General features: G+C 46.6%; 1 protein-coding gene across 1 annotated transcript in view; it reads left to right on the top strand.

Moving 5' to 3' along the window:
• LOC111968835 (rho guanine nucleotide exchange factor TIAM2-like) overlaps positions 1-22,137 on the top strand; it is a 99,515-nt gene that overhangs the window by 29,543 nt on the left and 47,835 nt on the right. Inside the window, exons 2-9 of the mRNA XM_023994726.3 lie at positions 4,330-4,443; positions 4,846-6,003; positions 10,803-11,280; positions 11,981-12,153; positions 13,527-13,751; positions 16,989-17,174; positions 17,287-17,433; positions 21,494-21,547. Of these exons, the coding sequence (XP_023850494.1) occupies positions 4,852-6,003; positions 10,803-11,280; positions 11,981-12,153; positions 13,527-13,751; positions 16,989-17,174; positions 17,287-17,433; positions 21,494-21,547 (2,415 nt within the window). The 5' untranslated portion in view covers positions 4,330-4,443; positions 4,846-4,851. The remainder of the gene's footprint in view (positions 1-4,329; positions 4,444-4,845; positions 6,004-10,802; positions 11,281-11,980; positions 12,154-13,526; positions 13,752-16,988; positions 17,175-17,286; positions 17,434-21,493; positions 21,548-22,137) is intronic.

The following is a 22,137-nucleotide window of genomic DNA, read 5'->3' on the forward strand; positions in this document are numbered from 1 at the left end:
TAATACTAGATGACGTTAATGGTCTGAGGGAACAATGAAGTTTGAGACCTGAAACCTAAATGATTAATGAGACAATAGTTTTACCTGTTTATTGTTCTAGTTTACTCAATGTCAGATTAAAGCCAAACCAAGATGTCTTTCTGTGTTTGATGGATTGATCATTTCCACTGAAAGGGCTATGCAGACAAATKTTTTATTTCATGGTGTGATTTTTCTTTTACTACAAGGTTCAGTATCCACTTATGGCTAGCCCAGAAATGCACAGCTAGTGGTTCCTGATCTCCAGGGTTCTGTAGTTTACCAGGTAAAAAAGTGCACTAGCATGGAATTGTAGTGCTGGGGATGCATCCTCCAGGGATGGCCCAACCCAGCTCCATGTTTCACACTGCTGTGTCAAGGGGTTTGAGGCTTTGATCCTCAAGTTTACCTTCAAGGACAAGAGTGTTTTTCACAGACAGCCTCAACATGGCTCAATATGCAACCCTGTGTGAAGTGTGTACTGTCAAATATAGACTTGGCCTTGTTGGCACTTTTGCTGTGTGTGTCGTGTGTGTGTGTGTGTGTGTGTGTGTGTGTGTGTGTGTGTGTGTGTGTGTGTGTGTGTGTGTGTGTGTGTGTCACAAGGACATGCAGTTTGCTCATGATATAGACACCCCACTACTACACCCCCCACCCTCTCTACAACACAACTATGCAGTGTGTTTATACCCTGTGGAAGTGTGTCCTCACTGACATGGCCCAAGGCTCCATCCCTGAGACACGATGTCAGACTAAACAGAGAGAGGATGTAGGAGTCATCCAGGGACATTAGCAGGAGAATACCAGGTCACAGGGTGCTAGCGGAGAATAGGGGAGGGTGAGCTCTCTTTGCTCCAGAACAGATGGCCTATGGCATAGAGGCTATTGAGAGGCACAGGGCTGCAGGCAGGGGTTCAGTGTTGTGGTCAAGGAAGACATGGTCCCCTCCCCCAAAACTGGCTCCGGTTCAGCCCACAGCACAAGGCTGACGTCTACGAGAATGTGAGTGTGCTTGTGCCTTGGCTTTTATTCAGGCAAAGGAAGGCTGCAAGTTTGAAAAGCTCAGTCAGAAGTTGGCTCTGTGTCAGAACTAGCAGTGAAAGGAACTGGAAGCAGCCATTGTGACTCCTGGAGCATGCCAGATGAATTTGTCTATTTTCTCCTAAAGAGATTTGTTTGGTTTCTACTTATTCATTTTGAGCGATGTGGAGCAATTTCCCTGCTTCAAACTCTTTAGCTTCGAGGGGCTAATCATTGTCAAAGCTAATCAGAGAGTCAGAAGGTTGGGAGGGGGTAGATGCCTTTCTAGGGAGTTTTTCCTAGCCACCGTGCTTCTACACCTGCATTGCTTGCTGTTTGGGGTTTTAGGCTGGGTTTCTGTACAGCACTTTGATATATCAGCTGATGTAAGAAGGGCTTTATAAATACATTTGATTTGATGCGGAGACTATGGCAGATGGATGATAAACCTGGCCGTGAGAGATGATGCTCCGGTTTTCCCACAGACACGGAACCCTGTGGAGGACAGGCCAGGGACTATTAGCCTAGTGGAGCGGCCAACTGCAGTCGACCAGGCACTCATGACCTCTGTTGGCTCTTAACCTTGGACACGTGGCCTCTGGCCTTAACTTGGCAACCCTGGGAACTTTAGCTGCCAAAGGGCTTCAACTTAGCAACCCTTCTAACTGTATCTGTCAGAGCTAGAGGTCTTTGACTTGGCAGCGCTTCTAACTGTATCTGTCAGAGCTAGAGGTCTTGAACTTGGCAACACTTCTAACTGTATCTGTCAGAGCTAGAGGTCTTTGACTTGGCAGCGCTTCTACACTGTATCTGTCAGAGCTAGAGGTCTTTGACTTGGCAGCCTTCTAACTGTATCTGTCAGAGCTAGAGGTCTTTGACTTGGCAGCACTTCTAACTGTATCTGTCAGAGCTAGAGGTCTTTGACTTGGCAGCACTTCTAACTGTATCTGTCAGAGCTAGAGGTCTTTGACTTGGCAGCACTTCTAACTGTATCTGTCAGAGCTAGAGGTCTTTGACTTGGCAGCACTTCTAACTGTATCTGTCAGAGCTAGAGGTCTTTGACTTGGCAGCTTCTAACTGTATCTGTCAGAGCTAGAGGTCTTTGACTTGCAGCACTTCTAACTGTATCTGTCAGAGCTAGAGGTCTTTGACTTGCAGCACTTCTAACTGTATCTGTCAGAGCTAGAGGTCTTTGACTTGGCAGCACTTCTAACTGTATCTGTCAGAGCTAGAGGTCTTTGACTTGGCAGCACTTCTAACTGTATCTGTCAGAGCTAGAGGTCTTTGACTTGGCAGCACTTCTAACTGTATCTGTCAGAGCTAGAGGTCTTTGACTTGGCAACACTTCTAACTGTATCTCAGAGCTAGAGTCTTTGACTTGGCAGCCTTTCAACTGTATCTGTCAGAGCTAGAGGTCTTTGACTTGCAGCACTTCTAACTGTATCTGTCAGAGCTAGAGGTCTTTGACTTGGCAGCACTTCTAACTGTATCTGTCAGAGCTAGAGGTCTTTGACTTGGCCTGGCAGCACTTCTAACTGTATCTGTCAGAGCTAGAGGTCTTTGACTGCAGCGCTTCTAACTGTATCTGTCAGAGCTAGAGGTCTTTGACTTGGCAGCACTTCTAACTGTATCTGTCAGAGCTAGAGGTCTTTGACTTGGCAACTCTAAACACTTTCTGTCAGGATTTGTGGATTATATGTAATGGATATTTTTTTGTGGGGATTGATACATTTTACGTTCGGGCAAATCAAGTCTGAAATGTGTTTGTTGAAATTAAAAACTTTAGAAGCCTTTTTAATCCTTCAATACACTACAAGTTTGCAAATTCTCATCAACAAAAGAATTATCAAATGAAGATCCTACATCTTTATCTCTAGGTTATAGATGCTTTAATCTTATCACTGTATGACCTATGTCAAGTTCATGATCTGTGTAGTGGTTCTACAACATGTGGGAACAGCTATAGCCGGTGAAGGCTAGCAGCAGTTTGTAATAGGTCAGGACTAAAAACAAACTTGGCTGAACTGTTTGCCTTGTGCCTGATCCATTTTGTAGAAGCTTGATAGAATAAATTCTCACAACCAAGGCTTAATTTCCTTTAACATGGTGCTGTTTGTCTCTCTGACCACATTGGGAAGGTCACAGGTACCAAACAAAACAAGTTTGTGCAGTTCTCCTTTACTCTCAAGCCGGCGCTGTGATTCCTTATTACCCTCAGCCTATATGCTACAGTACAGAACATCTAGTCATTCAGCAGACGCTTATCTTGCGCCTCTTGAAGGTCTTGAAAGTCAAGGTGCAGTAAGAAGGAGAGGTAAACCGCAGTAAGAAGGAGAGGTAAACAGCAGTAATGCCACAGATCAGTCAATCCCCAGGGTATTTACACTATGTCCTGGCCTCTCACATGCTATAAGTGTGCTGCTGCTGCACCAGTAGAGGATGGGTTTCATGTGAATGCTTTCCTGGAGCGTGAGCTTACATGCATGTGGAAGGGTTATACTGCAAGGGTCGTGCTCTTTCTTCCGCTGAGCCCACAGCTACAGTAAGAATGCTCTCCAGCAGTTTCTGTTGTTTGGAAACCGCCCCTGGACAAATTTGCCAGTGGGAAGCAAAGAAAAGGCTGGAATTCCAGTGTTTAAAAATAAACAGCGGGGCAAACTGTAGCAGGCTTTCAAAAACTTTCCCAACCGATCAAAGAAGACGTCATTGAGTTCTGCAGAGTAGGAAAAATGTGAGTAATGTTTAGGTTGGAGAGGAATATAAAAGGGATTTTGAGTCAGAGGAGAGGAGTGCGTTTCTACAGTAGTCATGGAGACAGAGTGGCACAGCAGAGACAGACCTGGGCTGACTCCTTCAGGATCACTGTGATGGAAACCTGGTGCAGGTTTGAGCCTAACACATGGAAGCACTGTATTTCTGTACTGTATATGCCTTTGACAGGGAAAGCTTGTAGTTGTAATTCAATTTTAGTATACCAAGAATGTCCTCTCCGGATGAGGTACAGTAGCCATGTGGTGGTGTTCCTCCTGGAAACATACATTGTGGATTTTGCAAAGAATCTGTTCCTCAGAAACCTTAATGGAAAGTAGTCCTCTGATCATTGGCTGAGTGTCCTCTTCTTAACCACTAAAATACCAAAGCTCTACTGAACACCAGATTATGACTCAGCCCTAATTGCAACACCTGTTATCAAACATTGGGGGTTGTCACAGGCAGTTAACAGAGCTGTGTTTCCATAGTGATAACCCAATCGCTACCTAACCCAACCGCTCTCCTTTGTATGTTCCTCAGATGGTCCTGGCTGTGCAGCAGGAGGAGAGAGGGTTGCCTGAGAGCAGAGGAATCCAGGACCACCATGCCCACTGAAGGAACTCTGAGACGAGACTGAGACTTTAGAACACACAGGTGAGTCTCAGATTCTGTCTCCTATCAGCGATTATTAACATTGCTTTTATAAGTGGTAGTGATTGTAGGTAAGTGTCTTAGCATGTTTAAGTGGTGCAGGGAGTGGAAAATGTTAGGCTAACGCTAATGTAGTATTGCCAACTATACCGATTATGCAATGAAATCACAGTAAGTGCGCCATAGTTGCCTTCAGTAACATATTACAGTTGACAAACCAATGTAAAACCAAGCCACTACATACTACATCCATCACACATTACAGCCACGAAGGCTTAAAGCTTGTTGGTCACACTGGTGATACCGCCGCCTTGGTACCTTTCCTGGAAAAGGAGTAAAATGAGAAGAAAAGGATGTCTTTGTAATTATTAGACTTTTTCATCCTGAGTCTCTTTTGTCTTCCAGATCGCAATGGGAAACTCTGAGAGCCAGTACAGCATTCAGGGGTCCAAGGGCACCAGCTTAATCTTCCCAGGGAAACAAAAGCCCTACTCACTAAAGTTCCGCTCAAACAAAGAAGAGGTTCTATCCCCCCATACGTGGTGGAAAGGTGGCCCGGGGGGCTCGGGGTACAAGGCCAGGGCTGTTGGTCGAGGATGCCTCTCCCCCCTGCAGAGGAGAGGAGAGCCGTACATCTCCAGACACTATGATTACGTCACCAAGGGGGTGAAGGGCAGTCCAAACTCCCATATCTGGCATGGCTCCCCACCAAGAGGCTGCTCACACCTCCCAGCTGAGAATAGATGCTGCCCCTATGAGGGCAGGGGAAGCCTGTACAGTAGAGCATCAGGGGATCTGAACGACTATGCTATAAACGGACACAGGACCCCAGAGAGGATGCGAGGAGAGGGGGAGGGGCTTGAGGAGCAGAGCAGTCCCAGGGTGGTCATCAAGAAGGATGGTAGTCTGAGGGTGGAGTTCACCAACACTAACAGTGGTCTGCTGGTAGATGAGGCATCTGGGCCAGTGCAGCTGCTCAAGTTCTCCCCCGCTCTGGAGTCCACCTCTAGTCTGCCTGGCAGCAGCAGGCCTGAGGCCCACCATGGTGCTCCGCAGCCAGCCTCAACCTCAACCGCCAGGACTAGCAAGGGCAGCTCGCTGAGCTCAGAGGGCTCTTGGTACGACTCGCCCTGGGGGCCCAGCGCGGAGCTCTGCGACCAGGACCAGTCCTGTTCCTCCAGTAGGTCTATGGGAAACCGTAGGGCTGACCAGTTGGATGCCTTTGGCCAGCAGTCTCCCCCTGTGTCCATCTCAGATCTCTACAGGGACCCCAGTATGGCTGCCACCTTCCMCACAGCTAAGGACCTGTCGGCACAGTACAGGGAATCCCCTCTTCACTACCATCACTTCCAGCACCGAGCCTCCTTTGTTTCGGCCCTGGACGTGCCTGCTGAGGAGCAGTGTCCAGAGGTCCCGCAGTACTCAACCTACACCCTGCCCTGCCGTAAGGCCCAGCCTAATGGAGAGGTCTCCACCCTGAAGGACTCTGGCTCCGTCAGGAGCCGCATGAGACGCCTCAGCGACTGGACTGGAAGTCTCAGCAGGAAGAAGAGGAAGACACAGGTGAGTGCGGCTGTCATCCGGAGTTGTCTGTGTTTCTAGATCAGGGTCCCAGTGCTCAATCTATGAAATTTGTTTTATTTGTTAACAGAAACATTTGTCACAAAGTGTCACAAAGTACTAAACAATGAGCAAACCGAGCCAGTGGCAAKGAAACGCTTCCGCTTAGGTTCTAAACTGATGTTGTCCTTCATAGATCTGTATACACCCTATCTTCATGGCTTGTTATGTACAACCAGTAGGCCTACAGCGTGTTTGCAGTTAGGTCTGTAGCCATATCATATATCTAGTGGTCAATCTGTAATGGAGGTACTGCTTTAGCTGCATCAGGTGTGTCTAATCTCCTTAGGAAATTCCCTGTTTTGAGATGTGATTGTCTGCAGTTCCTTGGCTCCACAGGAGAATATGATGACTCTGGAGTCTCCCAGTGCTTGGCACAGACTAGTGTTCCAACCATGTTAGTGAGGGAGGGGGGGCAGCAGAGGAAGCAACTCTCTGACAGTTACTTGGCTGGGGACTGTTACTGGTCAGTGTCGTCTCACCAGGAACACAACGTTGTCCCCGATCCCGAGTACCACAATACCAGCTGTCTGAGTACAGGGAACCACAGGGTACCGCGGAATGAAATTTGGGAAGCGGATGGTGCATTGTGTAGGGACTAGAGATGCAGTCGTCTACCGGAGAATAAGGCATTAAACAGAGGGAAGGAGAGGAAGGATGAAAAGCCAAGGGGTCTGCAGATTCCATGACTACGTCTGGGTGGGTACAAGAGGTCATGTCAGTTTAGTGTTTTTAGCAACATCTTGCCAATGAAAGGAATATGTAGAATGCACTGTGTTGGAAGCATAGCTCCATTGTATATCATTTGCTGTTGAGTGCATTGTTATGATCAGACGATATCCTCCAGTTTGGGTCGAGATGATTGTTGTTACACAGTGGAGATTGAAACAGTGATTTTTTTTCTCTAGTGTACAAGCTCGTATGCATTTCATTGAGATATTGTGTGAGTGGTTGAAAATAGATGTTATCTACCAGTTGACAGCAGGTCTGTATGATGTACAGCAGGTCAGTGTTGCAGTATGGGTCAGACAGCTGAGAACCGGACCTGTAAAATGACACCAGACTGTTTTGTACAGTATTAGAATAACCATGACTTGTATGCCAAATCATTGGATAGAGTGTGTTTGTGTAAATGTGTGTTATGGGTCTGTAATAGTTTATTTAGAGCATTTAAGCCCCATAAATGTAATCACATAGTCATATTTTCTGCAACAAAAGCTAAGTAGTTAATTCCTAAAAAAATGTGTGTTAGATATTCCCAAATTAGCTTAAAAACGGCTTGAAACGTGGCCCTCCGTGACTCTGAGGCTTTAAATCATACATTATGCCCTAATTCTCTTGTAAACTTAAATGCTTTTCAAACCATTCCAAGATAATTACTGTAAGCCTATGAAATCTCTGTTACTGAAACTAATTCCCAGCTGAAGATTTCGAAACCCCACCCCACTCTTAATGATGTGGTCGTCATGGTGATTATGATTTGGTGGCGCTGCTCTGGGTTTCTACTCAACACTCTGTCCTCCTCTCCAGAGACCCAATCCACTTGTGTGTACTGTATGGATAGGTACTCGTTCATAGGGCATTAGGGTCTAAGTAAAATATCTGGGTGTAACTGGCGTTGGCACAAGAGGGTTAACTTCTCTTGGGACCAGAGCGTGCACTCTAAATTAGTTCCTATTGTCATGACGTTGCCCTCTTGGGTACAGCGAGCACCAATCCCCCACTCTCTGCACCCCCCCCCCCCCCTCTCTCTCTCTCTCTCTCCTACACCCAGGCTGCTGTTAGGCAGGTCATAAATTCCTGGATGAGATTCTTCCTCATGGCCAGACAGTATAGAGAGAGAGTGAGTTTTCATATAGAGAACAAGTGAACTTCTTCCACCTCACAGAACTTGAGAACTGAACAATATTCATGTTCTGGAGAATGTATAAAGGTCGGTGAAGTAGCCAGCTATGAACTGGTCCATTTGGTACAATACAAACTCATGAGAGACAATACAGCCACATTACCATAACCCTGTTATACAAGAGTCTCGGTTGTGGGACTTGCATCTAATTGTTGTATGGGATGAATGAGTAAAGATGAAACTATTTGTGAAATGATGTAATGTGATTTTAGACTGTTTAATGAAGGAACTCCAATTCCCTTTGGAGTTTAACTAAATCAGAGGCCCGCCCCATGAGCACAGACATTGATCTGGCATTGTGGGACAGCCCCTTTCTGCCTCCCGAATATAACCCCCACCTTGGGAATTTATCATGACCAGTACCTCATCACAGAGGGCTAAGGTTTGAGTAGAGACCATGCATTTCTCTTGCTGAATACTTAACCATACCACGTGGTTAAACTCTTAGACTATCTAACCGACAGAATAGAACAAATCTTTGATACTAATTACTAGTTTGCAGCTAGGAATTCGGTATAATTGAACGCGAAGACCGACAACCACCGAAACATATACTCTATAACAACATTGCTGAATGTTACTCTGAACTATCTATTCTAACCACGGCAGAGATAGAGAGAGGCGGTCAAACTCTCCAACAAAAACAAACTTTCCAACAAGAGATCAAGACAACACACTGAGCGTAAATATATATATATTGATTGCAATTATTCCCGAATGAGTGAGCGTTCATGTGCAAAGTATTAGCATTTCAATTGTTATAATTATCAACTTTGTAGTGTCTTTTATCTCAGTCGACCCCCACTTCCCTTTTGTCCACCAAGCCGCGATGCCGGTTTAGCCCACTAGGGCACATCCGCTATCATTTCCTTGTAACTATACCTACTGTTTGTTTATGCGTTTCTGTGATTTATTTAGTTAGTAAATAAATGATTTAAGACAATTGATGTATGGATGACTCATAGTGAAGACTGGGTTCGTGCAGATAACCAACAATTTACGACGTTTGGAATGAGACTAACGTGAGGTAAAGAATAATTCATTAATGAGAAGACTAATTGATCAGATATTAAAATATCTGAAAGTTATATTAGGAAAATTATTACTTTGTAATCTGAATATTTTTCTTGGTGCCCCGACATCCTAGTTAATTACATCTACCTGATTAGTTAATCACGTAATAAGTACAGAGAATTGATTTGATAAACTACAAGTAAGTCTTCAGTTTAATGATGCCAAAGACACGACACTATCTTAAACCCTGGTAATCTCTTGCAATGTGTTTGGTTTGGRGAGAGACCATGCAGTATTGAACTTATTGACCTTTTCAATGAGAAGGACAGGGGCTTTTGAGGGACTGTGATTGAAGTTGTTCAGGTTCCCAGCAAAGCTTCAAAGGTCCATGAGAAACACCCCAACAAGCTCTGGTCAATCAGAGTAGCAATCACATCCCTATTCTCTGTTAAACTCTACCACACATCAAATGTTTGTATCTGTAGGCATTGGGCAACCCCAGGCTTCAGAACAGAATACTAATGAGCAGAGTGATATTTGTTTAGATAAACGGTCTCTTTTAGTGTTCTGACTCAAACTTCTTCATGGGCAAATGTTGGAGCGTGATGTTTCCAACTGAGCTCTGTATAGTTTAGTTGGAGACATTCAGAGTTGTTATAGCTTCATGCTGACACATTCATTGGGTCTCTCTGCACTCTGGTGACTCTGTGGTGCCCAGCACATAGCTGATTCAGGGGTCCACACTGGCCTGGTACTGCCCCTGTTTGGAGTTCTTCGCTGGGTCTAGTTCCACCATGGCCACCTAATCACCGCCAGCTTCCAATTGGCTCAATGAACCATATTTCACCATGTATCACAAAGTCTGGCCACTGAGCCTCTTTTCAACGAGTCGACCCAAACCAGGACTAATTCCAGCTCTCGTTGCCCTCCACCTGGGCTTCAGAGCTCTCGCTGCGCTGCACCCTCCAAGCCAGCCACTCAGGCCCAGCCCAGGTTCTAATGAGAAACAGCTGGGGGAGACGGCGGGAGACTGAGGGAGAGGTGGATTGGGAAGGAAAGCAGAGACTATGGGATACTAAGGGGGAAAAAGGGTAGACAGAGTAGGGGAGGTACTGGGGGAGGATTTGGAAGACTGACATACAGGGAAGGAAGGGAGAGGTTGACTGACAGGGCTAGAAGGGAGAGGTTGACTGACAGGGCTAGAAGGGAGAGGTTGACGGACATGAAAGGAAAGGAGAGGTTGGCAGACAGTGAGAGGAGGGGGTAGACTCGGCGAGAGACTGAGGAAGGGTTGCTTTGGAAGGGCATTGGAACACTGTGTTTGAAGTTCACCCAACCCAGTTGCCAGGGGAGAATCGATGTTGCAATCTAGTGGAGTGCAGGTGGGATGTCATTACCCCTGAAAGAGCGCAATCACATGAAGTAGTGTTTCTACTGAGATCAGGAAGCCAGGGTGTCCTCGCAGACTCAAGAACTTCAGTCGCACTTCATCCTACCGTCACCCCAAAGTATCCGCCTACCCTCTCTCCCTACTCTCCCCCCACCCTCTCTCCCTACTTCACCACAGTCTCACCCCCCCATCCCTACTCTCACTCCAGTCTCCCCCCACCCTCTCTACCATCTCCTCTCACACTCCCATCACCCCACCCTCTCTCCCTACTCTCACCCCCCCATCCCTACTCTCACTCCACAGTCTCCCCCCACCGTCTCTCTCTACCATCTCCTCTCACACTCCCATCACCCCATCCTCTCTCCCTACGCTCTCCTCACACTCTCACTTCATCCCTCTCCTCACCTTATTCTCATCTCTGTGCCCTTCCAGGAGCCTAGGTATAAGGACGGCAGCGAGGCCTTTGACAGTGGAGTGGACGGCCTGACAGCTGACACCAGCTCTCCCTCCCAGGTATCCAGCCTGTGGTACCCTGGCGGACCTGGCAATGTTGGGGCCTCCCGGGCCCAGTCTGCAGGGGCCCTCCACCACAGCAGTGATGCCCTCCACCAGAACATCTATGAGAACTTCATGCAGGAGCTGGAGACAGGGATGGGGCAGGGCAGTAGTGGAGGAGCAGGGGGAGGCGGTGAGAGGAGAGACCCGTCTACGGGGACAGAAGGGGGGGAGAGCAGCAGTGAGTCTGCAGGGGGCTCTCTGGAGCAGCTGGACATGCTCTTTGAAAAGGAGCAGGGGGTGGTACGCAGGGCCGGCTGGCTCTCCTTCAAACCCCTCCTCACCCTGCACAAGGAAAGGAAGCTGGAGCTGGTCACACGCAGGAAGTGGAAACAGTACTGGGTCACCCTGAAAGGTGAGTAGGCGTGGGTGGCCAGAGAGAAAGACGATTTGTGACATTGCAATCTAAAGTCCAGTCAATATACACATTGAATTGGACCTTCAATACCTCACTGAAATGGAGTTGAGCTTGATGCTTAATAGGTTTGGTCACATTGAAAGGTGAGTTAAAGGTGTGAGGAGGTTTATAGGGCAACTAAAGGTCAAAGTGTAACTTGAACTTTAGCGTTGGAGGCATTACATCCTCAGGTTCAGTAGATATAACCACTACATTGTTTGCTGAATACATAAACTGAAATGGAATTTACGCTGTGCGACAGAGGGGAATGTCCGTTTCTAACTTTAAATCACATTTAAAGTTGAAGTAAAACCAGACATATCACTTAAGAGAGGGCAGCAGCAGCTCTTCACATGGTTTTTCTGGAAGACTACAGTGTGTCCTTTGCAGAGTCCATCTCCTTTACTTAGCCTGTGCATTACATTTATCGTACACTGATCCTTTGCTATCCTAAAAGCTTACAGGGAATTTTACTGCTGCATTTACCGGCTAAATAGATAAACCTCAGGCCAGGAGCGTGAGAGTGTGTGTGTGTCCTTCAGCYTTCCACTTTACTGTAAGTGACTGAAGAACAGCAGAGACAAATAAATGACAGGTTATGAGGACATTCCTCTGAGCTGTGTTCTTCCTCCCTCTAATGACCAACCTCTTCCTCCAGGTTGTACTTTGTTGTTCTATGAGACCTATGGTAAGGGTTCTCCAGAGCAGGAGCTGTCTCCACGCTACGCCCTGTTTGCAGAGGACTGTATCGTCCAGGCCATTCCTGAGCACCCCAAGAAGGAGAACGTCTTCTGTCTCAGCAACACCTACGGGGATGTCTACCTCTTCCAGGTGAGGTCTACCTCTTCAAACTCACTATCAAACTACAGAATGTAGATGTCCACAGTATTTATCCCCAAGTGGATGGATATGCTGTAGATACAGTTTTTTCAGAAAAAACATTCCATATGTTTGTATAGCTACAGCAAATCTTCATGTGTTCATAAATGTCACACTACAACTATATTGTTCTGTCCAGCTGGTGGTTCCTCCATCCTAGAGCCTGTGCGGCATTGGCTTGGCGTTAGCGTGTTGTTAGCTTAGCGGTAGCTTCATGAGCACATCATGGCGTTAGTGCTCTGATTTCCCCCATCACTTTGCTCTGCTTGTTGAAATGCTTAGTGTTCCAGCCAATCCAACACACAAATGAGGAGCAGAAGCTGTTACTTAGTGGGGAATGTTTTTTGTCGTTGGAAAGGAAAGCGTGTCCCGCGCTACTGTGGCAGCCTGGTTTGATAGCCTCTTCCTGCTTGGGCAGCCAAGCAGATTGGTGTAGTCTACTGCTAGATTACACTGACTGTGTCAGCCGAACAATAGGGAACAAACGCACTGTTCGGCATATTCACACTGTATAGTAGTGGACGGAGATGTTTTACAMATATAGTCACACATACAATCACACACACTTGTCTATTTTTAGACTGTATAATCTAGCAGATCAATTGAATGGTTCTAGCTCGTAAATGATTATAATTTAACTCTCCAGTTGGAGCTTTTCCGTTTGTATGGCTGACCTTATTTCCACTGTTGGATGCAGAGAGACTTAAGGCCTGACTTGGCCTCACTAGTTTTCTCTTTTCTGAGGGTATTGCATGAAATCCCAGTTGTGGTGTTCTGAGTAAAGCTGATAAAATGGTCAAGTGGATTTAACATCACTTGAAACTCTAAAGAGGTCAGGAAACCATTAAGTCTATAAAATGAAGCACCATAGAAGCCTGTGTTCTCCCTCATGTGTCCTACATGAATCACTTCTCCCTCATATTCCTATCACATTTCATACCATGTCCTCTGATAATGTAATCGTTTTTGTCAAGCTATATGATCCTTTCAAGATTGACTGTATTGACTGTGAAATTACGTAATCGCGTATAGATGGGAAAATTGGGAAAATCTGGCATGAAGATGATAATATGCCATGAGGAAGATAGGGAACACAATATGGGTGCAAAGTGCTCTGCTCTTATAACTGTCAATCATTCAGATATAGAGCCCAACCCGGAAGCATGTCGTTCATGGCATCGCTATCATCGCTGCATCTTGCAGTGCTTATACCATCACATAAGCCATTGAGGACGAATTCTCTTTCAGTAATAATCTTGTCTTACCATTTATGGTCTTACCTCAAACATCCATCTAATATCCTACCTTCACCTCTGTGTGTTCAGGCTAGCAACCAGACAGACTTGGAGAACTGGGTGACAGCCATCCACTCTGCAAGTGCCTCTCTGTTCGCTAAGCGCCATGGGAAGGAGGACACGGTACGTCTGCTGAGGAGCCAGATCAGAGGCCTGCTGCAGAAGGTAGACATGGACGGTAAGATGAAGAAGATGGCTGAGCTGCAGCTGTCCATTGTCAGTGATCCCAAGAACAGGAAGGCCATCGAGAACCAGGTGAGGATGAGGTAGATGATGATCAGAGGTTATGTTGATAGTGGTGTGTTCTCACAGTGAAGCAGTGGTTAGTGTCCCAGACAGATCTGTTCTGTTCAGTGTGTTTGTTAGGAATCTAGCAGCTCTAAAAATATGAGCTGTGAATCAACCCACGCGACTAAAATCCCATGTCTTATTTTCGGAAGCGGGAGAAGTAGCCTAAATGTAGCTAATGGCTGTCCAAACATATACTCAGAGGAGCGGCAGGCTGCTGCTTCCCATTGCATCAGATTGGGATTCCAGATGTTGTTCTATATAATGACCTCTCAACATTAGCCCCTCTAACACCCTGCCTGAGGAGAAAAACAGACCAATCACTGATTCTCCCCACAGCTAAAACTGTCCTGTACATATAATGTAGTGAGCCRTGGAGATGGCTAAAGACTCAACACCAAGCTAGCTTGCCCACCCCTCATTTCAGCCCCCTCAACAGTCCCAACTACTTAAGAGTATATATCAGATTTATAGTGCAGTAATTCCTCCTTCGGAGGTGGGTCTGGTTGCTTCAAAGCATTTCAACTCTGAATTAGAAGATAGTGATTTTGGACTTGCAACATTGTGGGGGGTGTTTGTGATGGTTGGATGTTTGTGTTTGGAAGGTTGTGAGTGCAAAGACATGAAAGCTCAACATCCAGGATTTWGCTTTGTCTGAAGGTGGATATTGCTATGTTTTTGTAATATTCTTATCAATGAGGTAACATAGCTGTGAAAAAGATGAATGGCTCATGGCTGTCATGACCAATGGGAATGACATGGAGGGCAGTGTCTGTCTTCCAAACTGACTTGGTGTCTGTTTTCTGTTAGCTATCACAGCACCTCGAGACAGAGAGGTCTGGAGCCAATGATAGGGTCAGAGGGGAGAGGGCGGGGTTAGGCCCTGAGACGGGCGCCCACGACTGATGATGGATTTAGGATGGGGGTGATTGGGCTATGAGAGGGCACTTTGATGTTTACCCTCCCCTTCTCAAAATCAGTGCCTTTTTGAAGTCTCTCTATTCCCCTCCATAGTGAAGTCATACTCAGGTTGGCATGTACAATCATTAAGAGAGAGGGGGAAAGTCAAAGGAGGCTGTATGTCTTAGAAAAAAGGCCAATTTCGGCCACTTAATGGAACTGAAATGGGAGTAAATAGGATTGCTGTAAGGGCCAGATGGGTACAATATGCCTTCAGCGGTAAAGAGAATGACAAACACACACACACACACACACACACATCCATGCCAGCCTCTTTCTGGTTCTCAATCTGATAATGGCCATGCTTCTTTGATATGATGATGGATTAACATTGCCTGACAGAATGTAAATAAGATGTAATCGATCAGACATGGATTTGTGTGTGGCGCTTCCAATTGTGGCCATGCGGTGTCCAATATTCGACCGTATCAACCATAACCTTCCTGTCTTTGCTCTGGGGGAAAAGGAGTCCATCTAATTGAAATGTAATTGTATTGGTCATGTACACATATTTTTCAGATGTTATTGCAGACGCAGCGAAATGCTTATGTTTCTAGCTCCAACAGTGCAGTAATACTTAACAATACTAAACAATACACACAAATACAAAAAAGAAAAAGACAAATTCAGAAATATCAGAATGAGCAATGTCAGAGTCCGGAATATAAATATATATGTGTATGGTGGTGTRTATGTACAGTATATGAATAGAAAAGGTGTGTATGTATAAATATTATGGACAGTATGTAAATAGAAAAGGTGTGTATGTATAAATATTATGGACAGTATGTAAATAGAAAAGGTGGGTGTAGTGTATGTATAAACATTATGGACAGTATGTAAATAGAAAAGGTGTGTATGTATAAACATTATGGACAGTATGTAAATAGAAAAGGTGTGTACAGCAGTAGTTATATAGGATGAGCCTTGACTAGAATACAGCATATACATATGAAGTGGGTAAAACAGTATGTAAACATGATTGAAGTGACCAGTGTTCAATGACTCTGTACATAGGCCAGCAGTCTGTAAGGTGCAGGGTTGAGTACCGGGTTGTACCCGTCTAGTARCAGTGACTAAGGTTCAGGGCATGGTACTGGGCGGAGCTCGGCTAGTGGTGGCTGTTTAACAGTCTGATGGCCTGGAGATAGAAGCTGTTTATCAGTCTCTCGGTCCCAGCTTTGATACACCTGTAYTGTCTCTGCCTTCTAGATGGTAGCGGGTGAACAGGCTGTGTTTCGGGTGACTTGAGGTCCTTGATGATCTTCTTGGCCTTCCTGTGACACCGGGTGCTGTAGTTGTAATTGACAATGTAATGCCTGCTCTCCAATTAAAATGATCCTCTCCTGTCCCCCAGAATACCCCACTGTAATAGTCTTAGAGAAGCCGTAGGGATACAGGGTTATCTCAGCGGATTTACCAAGCATGACACTTAGGACCACACAGCCCGGCTCAGACTCTAACCCTTGGATGACGCTATATTAATGACACATGACCATACACTAGATGTCTGTACACCGGTTAACATTGGCTCCAGAAGGGCATAGTGTTCATAATGTTATTGGTTTGAACCTTTACGTGTGTTAGCTCTGTCTGAACACAAATCATTGTGCAACAGGATCATTGTTGGTCTTTAGAGTCCTGTTTCGATGGTGGAATGTTCTGGTCCCCTATCCAACTCATCCCCTACCATGAAGGATTCCATCAGTCTGAATCAGTGTTAATGAGAGGGTGGATTCCGTACTGGTCTGTATTGTAAATGAACTCGCTGCATACTAGCACTATAAAAGTAAACTGTATAGAGAGTCRTTTAACTCCACAGTTCTCTCATTAAAGTGAACCCCCCAAGCTTACAAATAAGCACCATCTCATACTTTACAGTACATGGTGCAAAAAGGGTCTCAACGCATGTGTTCATTCTCCGTGTTGGTGAGTGTGTTGTGTGTGTTTTTAGGGGGGAGGGTTATAAGGTGGTCTGGTGCTCGTCAACCCCCTCCCATGACTTTTATTGCAGAGAATAAGATACACACACACTACAAACCTCCTTCACTATATCATCAACCTTACTGCCCTCAACCAGCACCAGTTTTTGCCCCCCACTCCCACCACCACCACATCTGTAAGCAATCCCAGCTTGATGGAATGCACCCTAAATGTTCTCTCTGACCTCCCTCCCTCCATCTCTCCCCCTCTTCCCTTCGCCCCTCTCTCCCCTCCTCATTTCTCCAACCCTCCCTCCTACAGATCCAGCAGTGGGAGCAGAACCTGGAGAAGTTTAACATGGACCTGTTCAGGATGCGCTGTTACCTGGCCAGCCTGCAGGGCGGCGAGCTGCCTAACCCCAAGAGCCTGTTGGCTGCAGCCAGCCGGCCCTCCAAGACTGCCCTGGGACGCCTGAGCATCTTCTCTGTGTCCTCCTTCCATGCACTGGTCAGTCTCTGGTTGGGATGGAGGGTGTCTGTATAGACTGAAGTTGAAGCAGGTTGTGACTGCAGAGGTAGATCCTAGTCCTGACGGTGTGTTATGTCTGTTATGTCGTCAGATCTGTTCCAGGGATGAGGCCACACTGAGGAGGCGCTCTGTGTCCCTGAGCCAGAGATCACGCAACAAGAAAGGCCTCTTCTCCTCCCTCAAAGGCCTGGACAATCTCACTAAGAGGGGCCGCGACAAGAGACCGTCCGCAGGACAGGTATGGTACCTGGACATACTGCACACACAGGACACACTAAATGCCCATACAGAGAACACACACACACCTACAAGRAAATTGAAGCAGGACTTTTTCATATTTCTAAGAGAAAGTTGAAATGGGGCCCTGGTGTGCATTTGTACCCCATAAACAAGATTTCATTTTTTAAAGGTAATAAGCTCATATTTGTTGTTGTTGTTGTAATTACTCTCATTATCTATTGATGTTGTCAGCTCCCACCCCCCTATGCCCTGAAGGTACTGCCCAGCAGAGTCTTCTAAGGCATGGAACAGACCTACTTCCCAGGATCTAGTCTATTATGAAAACCAATGCATTTGGATAATGGTGTAGTACACTAGATTAAGATGTCAGTGCTTACTTCAGTACATGTGAATGTCACAACATCACTACAATCTTTTCTCTGATATAGACAGTATTTTGCGTTGCGTCTGAGCTGGAGGCTTCACTTTGAGGATTCATAAATGTTTCTACGGCCATGTCTCTTTGATTTCTCTGGTTTTGACTGATGGACTGACTTTGATTGTAGGGAGCATTAAGCACCCATCTATAATGTAGACGCTGCTAACTGCCAGCTTCTGATTCTCTGTAGTGCTCTTCCAAACAGGAGGCCAGGTGTCCTTAATGCAGACTAAACCGAGTCTTCCCTGCTCCCAGTACTCTCGTCACCCCTCCACCTCCGCAGGGCTCTGTGTGTGTGTGATGTTGATTGTGGTGTGTTTGGGAGCTCCAGCAGGCTAGCTAATGAGACCCAGTTTGGTTTCACAGCGCAGAAGGCCGAGGTGGCTCACAGCGCACAATGAGCAGGAACAGTTCTGTACCATGAATTATTAAAAGCCATATGTGGTAAATTGTAGCCTGCTGTACCCAGCCCTACAGCGACAAACAGATGGTTTGTGTAAGTTCACTAAATATTAAACAGCCCCACAGTTATTCACAGGTTCCCCTGCAAAGCTAAGCTCTCCAGTTGGGATACGTTTCTGTTCCTTTTCTATGATGTTGGTGCCTATTAAAAAGAGTGGCAAATTGCTTCGAGGGGAGTTGTAGATTGATGGCTTTCCAGGTACATCTGCTGTCTTTTAAGAGTGTGAGTGTCAGTAGTGCCGGTCTAGTGTTTAGTTTCCCATCTTTCCTGGAGATGAGTTAAGTCTTCAAGTTTGCTGACATCAATGCTCTCTGTCCTCCTGAAGAGTCAATATGATACATGTTTATTACAGAGGGATTTATACTGAACAAAAATATGAACGCAACATGTAAAGTGTGTCATGATTCATGAGCTGAAATAAAAGATCCCAGAAATGTTCCATACGCACAAAAAGCTTATTTCTCTCAAAATTTGTGCACAAATTTGTTTACATCCCTGTTAGTGAGAAGTTCTCATTTGCCAAGATAATCCATCCACCTGACAGGTGTGGCATATCAAGAAGCTGATTAAACAGCATGATCATTACACAGGTGCACCTTGTACTAGGGACAATAAAAGGTCACTCTAAAATGTGCAGTTTTGTCACACAACACAATGCCACAGATGTCTCAAGTTTTGAGGGAGCTTGCAATTGGCATGCTGACTACAGGAATGTCCAACAGAGCTGTTGCCAGAGAATTGAATGTTCATTTCTCTACCATAAGCCACCTCCAATGTCGTTTTAGAGAATTTGGCAGTACATCCATCTGGTCTCACAACCTCAGACCGCGTGTAGCCACGGCAGCCCAGGACCTCCACATCCGGCTTCTTCACCTGCGGGATCATCTGGGGGGGGAGTGTCTCTGTCTGTAATAAAGCCTTTTTGGGGAAAAACAAATTCCGATTGGCTGGGTCTGGCTCCCTAGCGGGTGGGCCTAGCTCCCGTGGCTGCGCCCCTGCCCAGTCATGTGAAATCCATAGATTAGGGCCTAATTAATGAGTTTCCATTGACTGATTTCCTTCTATGAACTGTAACTCAATAAAATCTTTGAAATTGTTCCATTTTTATATTTTTGTTCAGAATAGATCTCATAATGCCAAACTCTCTCACTTCTTTACTTTCTCTCTCACATCCTCATTCYTTTTTCTCTCTCTCTTACCCTGGCTCTCTCCCTCCAGCTATCTTTCTCTACTTCTATAAACATTAGCTACCGGCTCCCCTCCCACGACGTCCCACAGTCCTCTTATTGAGTCATCTCAGTTGACTAAGCCCCAATCCTATTTTCCCTGCTTGGTGATTCCAAAATCARAAGCTCTCCCTCAACACAGGCCTCTCTCTTTTAGACAAGGGTGTGTAGCGTTACCCTATGAGCTGCCTGGCCAGGGTTCAGTGGCTGCAGCAGGCCGGAGGGCCCAGGGATTTGTGGGAGAAGTTTAAGAGTTCTAAAGTTAGTKGGCTTTACGGCAGTCAGGCAGCGGTGTTTACAGCTACTATAACAAAACCTGCTCGGTGCCTCATACAGCATGTATAACTTCCGTAGACGGCGGTCAATGCCCTGTATATCACTACTACTGCCATCTGTCTGGAGAGGCCCTGTTCATTTCTCATCTGAAGCGAAGCAGAGTGTTGGGTTTAGCTGTGTTAAAGTACAGTAGAGCAGTGGTGTCATCAGTCATCTTTCTGAACCTGCTGAGTCACACTTCCTTAGGGCTTAGGGACTCATCACATGCCTACCTGCGTGCCTGTTACAACACGCTTTACATCAGTCGGGAGGAAGGGAGATAGAGAGGTAAGGGATCAAGAAGAGAGAGATTAAGAGGTAGAGTTGGCGAGAGGGGATCTGGAGGAGGAATCCCCCGCCCTTCTCTCTACCCTGGCAGGCTGTCTGTCCTCTCATCTCTTCTCTCTACCCTGGCAGGCAGGCTGTCTGTCCTCTCATCTCTTCTCTCTACACTGGCAGGCTCTGTCCTTAGCTCTTCTCTTTACCCTGGCACGCTGTCTGTCCTCTCATCTCTTCTCTCTACCCTTGCAGGCTGTCTGTCCTCTCATCTCTTCTCTCTACCCTGGCAGGCTGTCTGTCCTCTCATCTCTTCTCTCTCACATTCCTGCCACACAATAGTCCTGATTCTGTATTTCTACACTACTTATTACTGCCTCCCTCTGGAGCCTCACAGGCTGCCCCAGCCCTAGTCCCAGCTGCAGGGTCAGCCCTAGTCCCAACTGCAGCCCCAGTCCTAGTCCCAGCTGCAGGGTCAGCCCTAGTCCCAGCCCTAGTCCCAGTCTTAATCCCAGCCCTAATCCCAGCTGCAGGGTCAGCCCTAGTCCCAGCCACAGCCCTAGCCCCAGTCCTAGTCCCAGCTGCAGGGTCAGCCCTAGTCCCAGCCGCAGCCCCAGTCCTAGTCCGCGCTGCAGGGTCAGTCCTAGTCCCAGTCCTAGTACCAGCTCCAGCCCTAGTCCCAGCTGCAGAGTCAGCCCTAGTCCCAGCCACAGCCCTAGCCCCAGTCCTAGTCCCAGCTGCAGGGTCAGCCTAGTCCCAGCCGCAGCCCAGTCTAGTCCCAGCTGCAGGGTCAGTCCTAGTCCCAGTCTAGTCCCAGCTCCAGCCCTAGTCCCAGCTGCAGAGTCAGCCCTAGTCCCAGCCGCAGCCTAGTCCTAGTCAGCCGCAGCCTAGTCCTAGTCCCACTGCAGGGTCAGTCCTAGTCCCAGCTGCAGGGTCAGCCCTTGTCCCAGCTGCAGGGTCAGTCCAGCCTAGTCCCATCACGTCAGCCCTAGTCCCAGCTGCAGAGTCAGCCCTAGTCCCAGCCGCAGCCTAAGCCCCCCGTCCTAAGTCCAGCTGCAGGGTCAGCCCTTGTCCCAGCTGCAGGGTCAGCCCTAGTCCCAGCTGCAGGGTCAGCCCTAGTCCCAGCTGCAGGGTCAGCCCTACTCCCAGCCGCATCCCCAGCCCCAGTCCCAGCCCCAGTCCCAGCCCACATGGAAATAGTATCAAAGCACCAGGCCCTCACTGCACACTTTTTAATTAGCTACATAATAACAAAGTGTGTGTTTGTGTACTAAGTCTGCTGCTATGGGTTACCGCTGTTTAATAGATGACTACAGGGATTTTAACAAGTCAAGGAAACATGTGTTTCTCTCTGTTGCAGATCTTTGAAAGTGATGGAGGACAACCCTACTGTCTCCCACCCACTAGTTCTGAGGTCAGTCCATGTTACACTTTCATATGACTGTTTCATCTAATTCTATTACCTTTTAGGAGTAAGGATATAAAAATGTAAAATACCATATATATTTTGTTTTGATTTCTACTTCTGATTAGATATCAAACAAGTGTCAAACAATCATACAATTCATTGACTGAGAGTCTACAGGCTAGATTTTATAAGTGAGCGCATATGGCTGAGACATAGATCAACAGTATCATGTGTCTCAGCAAGCCTCATGGTTACGCATTACGATGACAAGCCGTGGGATGACATCTCCCAGGTACAGGGGTCAGGGGTTAAGGGTCATGCCTGCAGCTTGTGTCTGACTCTGCAGACTTTGGGCTGGGGTCTGTCCTGTACATAGGACCAGAGTGGGATTAAAGTTAAGATGCCTTTCATGCCAATCTGCAGGTGTCTGTCTATCTGTACTGCCATATCTGTATATCACAAAGAGAGAAATCTGCACCCCATTGTATCTAAAGGGCAATAGAACCCACTATAAGCAATTATGTACAAAGCCAAGATCATRGAGGAATTCTAATGTTTTATTTATAAGTGCTCAAAAGGGTGTGCACAATGAGTTA

Source organism: Salvelinus sp. IW2-2015, linkage group LG9 (genome assembly GCF_002910315.2).
Source record: "Salvelinus sp. IW2-2015 linkage group LG9, ASM291031v2, whole genome shotgun sequence".
Taxonomy (NCBI): Eukaryota; Metazoa; Chordata; class Actinopteri; order Salmoniformes; family Salmonidae; genus Salvelinus; species Salvelinus sp. IW2-2015.